The sequence below is a fragment of the Vigna unguiculata genome, chromosome 10, assembly GCF_037176805.1.
Source record: "Vigna unguiculata cultivar grain cowpea cultivar isolate G323 ecotype 2 chromosome 10, ASM3717680v1, whole genome shotgun sequence".
In the NCBI taxonomy this organism is placed as follows: domain Eukaryota; kingdom Viridiplantae; phylum Streptophyta; class Magnoliopsida; order Fabales; family Fabaceae; genus Vigna; species Vigna unguiculata.
This window is the reverse complement of record NC_140801.1, coordinates 5,684,577-5,692,585: the sequence shown is the minus strand read 5'-3', so window position 1 is coordinate 5,692,585 and position 8,009 is coordinate 5,684,577. Positions and strand designations below refer to the sequence as shown.

Below are 8,009 nucleotides of genomic sequence, written 5' to 3'. Positions count from 1 at the left end.
TCCCGAAGCCTCGGCCTTCTTGCTTCTCTTGGACGAGCGGCCTGCGGGGGAGTCGTCTTTCTTCGTCTTCTTCCCCTTATCCACTGTGGCTGCAGGAACGGTATTGAGAGGGTGGGGGATGACGACTATTCGAGGCCTAGCCCCGACACCTGAGGCTCCGGTCGGCGCGTTGGTTGTAGGAAAGGGGGCCATCGAAGGATCACCTTGGACGCTCTGGAGTGGCGCAACGTCATCCGCTGGATCATCGTCCCTTCGCCGAGTCTTCGCACGGGCTATGAACTCAACATTGGAGACCGTCGTACGAGCCATGATATCTGCAAACAAACAAGAAATTTGGATAAGTTAATGCGACCCCTAAAATGATCGGGAAGATCAGAACAACTAACCATAAACCGCCCTTGGTAAGTCTGGAGAGCGGAGACATTGAATCAGCGGCCTCGGTGGAATCTTGTCGGGAAGAGTCTTGAGAACGACGAGGTCGGCCCGCTCGGCAAGGGTCAACCGGTCCTCCGTCCAAGGATCGATTGGCGAGGGCATCTGCGTCCAATAGAGGGGGAACTTCGGCTGATTCTCCTCATCAAAAATATACTTCCTGCCCCGACCGGGTATTGAGACCTTGAAAAAACTGATCTTAAAACCCTTGTACGAAGCAAGGTAAAGGCTGAACAAACTTTTGTTCGCACCAAGGAAAGAGACCCAACCCTTGGATGTCGTGGGTCGGGTCTTGTAAAAATGCAGGAATAGCGGCATGGTGACGGTCAGACCGGCCGCTCGGCAGAGGACGGCGAAGGCCTGCATTGACGCCCAGGCGTTCGGGTGTATCTGGGTAGGAGCACAACTGATCTCCTTTAGCACCGCCATCTGCCAATCGGCGAACGACACCGTCAGGCCCAAATCGTGGAAGAAGCAAGCGTAGACATAGAAAAAATCTAGCTTCGCTCCTTCCTTACCATGGCACACCCTCTCGTTGCCCGCGCAAACCTTCACCCGGAGGAACCCGTCCTCCACCTCGTCTCCAAAATCCTTTGTCCGCTCCACCAAGTCCCCGAGGTCGTTCCCTCATCGAAAACTCGTCTCATGCGAACGCGGCTCATATGGTGCCCACTCGACGCACTAGAAGCCATTATTACCTGTAGAAAGAGAAGGACGATCGGTGACTCGGGTAGAAAAAGAAAAGAAAGCATGAAAATAACGACAGCACCTGGGCCAAACGATCACGTGGCAGCACCTGGGCCAAACGATCACGTGATGATCAACAATCCAAACATCGCGACGCTTCGCATCCTAACTGACAGGCACGATCTACGAAGCCAAATAACTGTCAGGGAACCCCCTCGGCCTATTGGCGCAACAGTCTTTGCAAACCTTCTAGCTTCACCTTCACCATCACTTAAGGTTGGGAGGGCTTGTGTACTGTATGTCCCATCGGACCATCGGCAATGCACAGTCCTCCGGTCCATCGAACTAGGCTGGGAGGGCTCATATGAAACAGAACCATCGGTCGATCGGCCCACAGAAACCATGCGAACCCATTGACCATCGATCGAGCGATCCCACAAACGAATCACGCGTCACCTCATAAGATACCATTGGTCGATCGGTCCCCAGATAGACCACGCGTTACCCTATAGAGGTCCATCGGTCGAGCAACCCCATAGGTGATTCGCGAAGTATATTACATATGATCATCAATCGATCGGCCGTATAGATTAAATGTTCAGTGAAGGTTGTTAAACTCAGAGAAGATAACCCACCTAGCCAAGAGGCCATCGGTCGATCGGCCAAACAGAAAATCTGAGCCAGCCAGCTGAATTAATTAACATTAAACAAGTCAGTAATCATGATTAAGGGATCATTGGGCTATGATTAAGGAATTCTAATTATAGGCCCACACCGAAAACTATAAATAGGGCCTAGAGGTAGGTTGGTGAGAATCTTGAATTCGCATTTATTACATCAGTTATACTTATACACCGATCGGTCCATCAACTGACTTAAGCATCAGAGCCTTTTAGACAAGTACCCCGATCGTCTGTTCAACCGATCGAGCAAGGAGGAAGGTTTCTTGACGAAGAAGTTACAGCAAATTGCGAAGAGAAGAGACGTAAAAGAAAAAGGAGTAAAATTGAAGTGGTTCGCAATAGATGCTTGGTCCCTACACCCGAAATAGCAGTGTTTGGAGTTGAATTGACAGAGGAAAAATAGGGTAATATAATTACTGAAAAGCAAGTAACCTGATAGAAAAATGCTTCATTTTGTCGTGAGCAATTTATGGAGACTCTTCAATGCTGGTATCTCAATTCTTTGACAGATTTATTGATAGAGGTTAGCAAATAAGATGGGATAAGAAAAGAAGCGAGCTGTTAAAGTCAAGATAATAGCCAATACTACGCGTTAAAGTCAATATCACGTAGCGTATCACGTAATGCAATAAAATAAGTCCAAGAAAAATGTGACCAAGACTTGTTGACGTTAAGAACCAAAACCTTATATATATATATATATATATATATATATATATATATATATATATATATATATATATATATATATATATATATATATATATATATATATATATGTGTTGACTTAACAGTATTACAATAATTAAAGAGAATTTTAAATGTGATTATGGCGGATCTTCGGTCAATATGCTTGTGGTGCTTAAATTTTGGTTAAATTATAATTTTTGGTCAATTTTTCTGTCCAAAAATATCAAATTTGTCGTCTAATTTTTTAGTCTCAATTTGGTTTTGATTTTTTTAAAAATTGATGCAATTAGATCTTTTATTGTTAAATTTCTTAAAGTGGGCAAGAATTTTTTACCAAAATTTATGCTAGGATTATGTCAATTACACCATAGAAACAAACCATTCTTATACACAACTTTAATCTTGATGAAAAAACCTTGGTCCGATTCAAGAAATTTATTTAAAAAATGATAAAATTGCATCAATTTTTCCAAAATCACGATCAAATTGAGACTAAAAAAAATTTGATGACAACTTATTATTTTTGAATAAAAATAGAAATCAAAAGAATAATTCCAAAATTTTTATGTGAACTAATAAAAATATTGTATTTACTTTTTTTATGATAATAAAAAGTAATAAAATTATAATTATTGTTATCATTATAAATATAAAATTAAATATAAAATGATTTTTATTTTACTATAATTAATTTTCATTTATAATAATTAAGTTTAAAAATAATCAAATAAAAAAATAGTATTAATAAAATAATTATTTTTATTTAAAAGATAAAATTAAAAAAAAATGTGAAAAAAAAAATTATTCTTCACCTATAAATATAAATATATGAGAATTTATTAGAATATAAATATATATTAAAAAATTAAAATTTTAAATTTTAGAAAAATTATATGAAACTATATAAATATAAAAAAAAAATGGGGGTAAGTTCCGCCGTTGATTATGTGTGTTAACACTGTATTCAACATTTATAAATAAAAGATTAAAACTATGTAGTATCTATAAGGGTAAGAATAAAAGTTCAGGGACAAAAATAAAAATAGATAAGTTAAGGAAAAATATTTAACCGCAACTTGGAATGAAAATAAACATAATTGTTATAAGATGCATTCTTCTCCTTCAGTGTCTTGCAGTATTGAGTTCTCTTCTGCCTCTTGATGACCTCTCATCAATTCCTTTCCATGGATAATTCCTCCTCTTCATACAAACTCCCAGAGAAGTACGATGTGCTCATCAACTTTACTGGAGAAGACATCCACAGAAAATTTGTTTCTCACCTCCATTATGCCCTCTCAACTGTTGGTCTTTCCACTTTCCTTCACCACCAGAATTCAGTGAAGGCAACTCACATCCAACAACCTATCCTCAACAACTGTCGGGTAGCCATTGTTGTTTTCACCCAAACCTATTCTCAATCTGCTTCGTGTCTTAATCAGCTTCAACAAATAATCAAATGGCATGAAACTTATCTCCGACATGTTCTGCCCGTATATTACGAAATCCAGCCATCTGATGTACGTCTTCAGAAAGGTGATTTTGGAAAAGCCTTGAAGGCAACTGCACAGCAAACATTTTCAGGACAACAACTGGAGGATGCCATGTCCAGGTGGAGCTATGCACTCACCAAAGCTGCAAATTTCTTTGGATGGGACGAGAGTAATCACAGGTAAATCGCTCACTTAATCAAGCATTTTTTAAGCTTATAAAATTTAACTCTGTTAATACATGACTTCTTCAATAATTGTTACTCTTGAAGGAGTGATGCCGAACTAGTGGACAAAATTGTTAAGAGCCTTCTTAATTTACCAGTCCTGTCAGCTACTAGATTTCCAGTTGGATTACAATCCCACGTGGAAGATCTGATTCGAATTATAAATAGTAAATCCAGGGAAGTTTGTACAATAAGGATATGTGGACATGGAGGATCTGGTAAAACCACCCTTGCTAAAGCCATCTACCATCAAATTCAATGTAAATTCAGGATGAAAAGTTTCATTGAAGATAGTGATCAACTTAGCGGAACAAGAGGGGATCTTCGTTTACAAGAACAACTTCTTTTAGATGTCCTAAAAACAAAGGTAGAGATACCTAGCGTTGATGTGGGAAGAACTATGATTCAGGAAAGACTTTCTGGGAAAAGGGTGCTAATTGTACTTGACCAAGCGTATTACTTTCGTGCCCTTTTAAACCTAATGACATATCGTCATTCGTTAAGTGAAGGAAGTGTACTAATCATTACAACAGAAGCGGAAACCCTACCGAGTGCATTTGAAACTGATACTGTTTTTCGGCTAGAGCTAATGAACACAAATGAGTCCCTTGAGCTTCTTAGTTGGCACGCATTTAGAGAAGCAAAACCAATACAAGAATACGACGACCTTGCAAAAAAAGTAGTTGATTATTGTGGAGGACTACCTCTAGCTCTTGAACTCATTGGAAGTAGTTTATTTGAAAGGACGAAAGAAGAATGGCAAGGTGTAATTTTTGAATTAAAGAAAACTCACATGTATGATGTTCAACAGAAATTTGAAGTTATCTTCCACGCTTTACTCAATGAAATGGAAAAAAATTTATTCCTAGATGTATGTTGTTTCTTTGTTGGTAAGGGCAGAGGCTATGTTACGAAGATCCTAAATGGCTGTGGAGTAAACGCTGATATTGGAATAAGAGTTCTCATGGAGCGCAACCTCATAAAAATTAAGAAGAACAACAAATTGGGAATGCATCCTTTGCTACAAGAAATGGGAATAACAATCATTCGTGAAATTTCTGTAAAGGAACCTGGGAAGAACAGGCGACTCTGGTTTGATAAGGATAAAAAATATGTAAGAACTCTGTTTATATATCGTTTGAAACTTCTTTCGAAAATTTTTGCTTTCTCTTGTGCAATACATTTGTTTTTCTTTGCTCTTTTCATCACAGGGAACACAAAACATGCAGTGGTTGCCCGTGGAAGATTCCTTCAGAAGAGTACAACGGACAGAAAATTCTCAGTACCGTCATAAGAAACTAAGATGGATCAGTTCTTTGCTCTTTTCATCACAGGGGACAAAAGCCAATAAGAGGTTTCCTCCAATACAGGATGAAGTAGGAATGTCTGTAAATTCAGAATACCTTTTACAGAAACTGAAATGGACCATTGTGCATGGGTTTCCGTCAGAATACCTTCATAGAAAATTTTATGTGCATGATGCAATAGCGATTGATTTAAAACACAGTCTTCTTCGACTCGTCTGGAAAAAACCACAGGTTTTAATTACTTTTCATTTCCTAAAACACAAAGACTAACTAAAACTAAATAGTAACCTACTATTGTTTCATTTTTATTTCTTCTCTAATAATTGTCAGAAAAACCATCTTGGTGTAGGTTTTAAGGTGGCTAAAAGTCCTTAATCTTAGTCACTCCAAGTGTTTAAAAGAAACTCCCGACTTTTCCGGATTACCAAGTCTTGAACAACTCATTTTGAAACATTGTTCAAGATTGCGCAAAGTACACCGATCTATTGGATCACTCAACAATCTTATACTGCTAAATTTGAAAGACTGTACAAGTCTAAGCAATCTCCCAAGAGAGATATATGAGTTGAAATCTTTAAGAACTCTCATTCTCTCTGGTTGTTCCAAAATTGACCAAATGGAAAATGATTTAGTGCAGATGGAATCCTTGATAACTCTAATTGCTGAAAATACAGCTGTGAAAAAAGTGCCTTTTTCAATTGTAAGCTCAAGAAGCATTGGATACATTTCCCTACATCGATTTGAGGGATTATCAAGTAATCTTTTTCCTTCTATCATTGGGTCTTGGATGTCGCCAACAATGAATCCCATATCTTGTATTCATTCGTTTTGCATGGATATGGCGGATAATAGTTGGGATGATATAGCACCATTGCTAAGCACCCTTGCCAATCTTCGAAGTGTTTTGGTAGCATGTGACACCAAGTTTCAATTATCTGAGCAAGTGAAAAATATTTTGGTCGAATATTTTGCGAATATTACAGAAGCAGGAATTTCAAAGCAGCACTTCAGTTGTTCTTTGATTGGTGTTGGAGCATACCATCAATTCTTCAATGCTGTCGACGATAACATATATGAGGTTCTTCTCTAGCTTTGCCTTTGTTTCTTACCTTCACTATCATTTGCCATAATAATGATATGTACAGAACAAAAGTATTAATCAGAGTTGTTTAGAATAATTACCATTGGTACGTTTTGATTATGTACTACATACATTGTTCTTTGTTTGATTATAAATGCCCACTTTGTAATTTTTAATGTTAATAAAAATGATTACAGAAGACAATTTGAATACAAAAAATTAGACAAATGACGAAGCCTTTTATCTTATGGTACAGGTATTGGCAAGGAGTGAGTCTTGTGATGTTTCTCTCCCAGTTGTCAATGATCCTTATTGTTTGGCGCATATGGGTGAGGGACACTCTGTTTCCTTCACTGTGCCTCAAGATTGTGACATGAAGGGAATGGTTTTATGTGTTGTTTATTTATCAACTCCTAAAATCATTGAACCTGAATTTACTACTGTCTTAATTGTTAATTACTCAAAGTGCACATTCCAGATACACAACCATGGCACAATAATTTGCTTTAATGATGAAGATTGGCATGGTATAATGTCAAACTTAGAATCTGGAGACACGGTGGAGATTTTTGTGAATTTTGGTAATGGATTGGTGGTCAAGAACACAGCTGTTTATCTGATATGTGGTGAATCAAAGAACATGGAAAAAGCGTCTGAGCCAAAACATTCTCTCATTAGATTCATAAAGAAAGTTGTAATGTGACTTTTGGAGAATCTTTTATCTTCCTTCAGAACAGCAACATCACTTTAGTTATGGAATTAATCCTGGTGTTCTTGATTGCTATTTATATTTTCTCATCCTTTCCATGTTTTACTTTAGAGTATAGCTTACAGTTAAGAAATTCATGTTTATTTTAGTCATGTTTCTCACTCTGGCGTTGTGTTTCTCATCAAGAATTCCTCTCAAAGAAAAAGATATGCGTTACGAAATAAAGGCAGATGTTGTTCGGCTTTTGTTTTGCTATCTTCTAGTTAGACTCTGTTTTCGTTTTACTGTAGCTTCATACCTTTACTTAAGACTAAGTGTAACAAAGTTTAATATATATCACTTAACGTTTTTACACTTATTATTTGTTTTATATAACACTTAAATATATTTTTTTCTTTAATTTAAATATATGATTTTTTTCACTTAACTTTGTATATAAATTTCACTATAATTTTTCAATTTTCAGTTTTAAAATAGTTATATTTTTTTAGTAATAATTTTAAAAAATGAGCGCTTTGTGGAGAATGTTTAGAATATCAAGTACTTTCATTTTCATTTTATGAAGAAAAAATGGTCATTCTTTTTATTTCTCACATATTTTCTTTCATTACTAAAAATAAGTAAAATTACAAATACATTCTTGCCCTATTTGAAAGTAAAATAATAATTTCTTAGTATAAAAGTTTATATACATGAGTTTTTATTG

The 8,009-nt window shown here is 36.8% G+C and overlaps 1 protein-coding gene across 1 annotated transcript; it reads left to right on the top strand.

Annotated features, from left to right (window-relative positions):
- The first annotated feature begins 3,597 nt into the window (after positions 1–3,597).
- On the top strand, positions 3,598–7,548 carry LOC114167537 (disease resistance protein RPV1-like). Its single transcript, XM_028052639.2, has 5 exons — positions 3,598–4,161; positions 4,252–5,320; positions 5,418–5,744; positions 5,863–6,591; positions 6,851–7,548. Exons 1-5 carry the CDS (start codon positions 3,653–3,655, stop codon positions 7,295–7,297), a joined length of 3,081 nt encoding a protein of 1,026 aa, XP_027908440.2. The 5' UTR covers positions 3,598–3,652; the 3' UTR covers positions 7,298–7,548.
- The last annotated feature ends 461 nt before the right edge of the window (positions 7,549–8,009 follow it).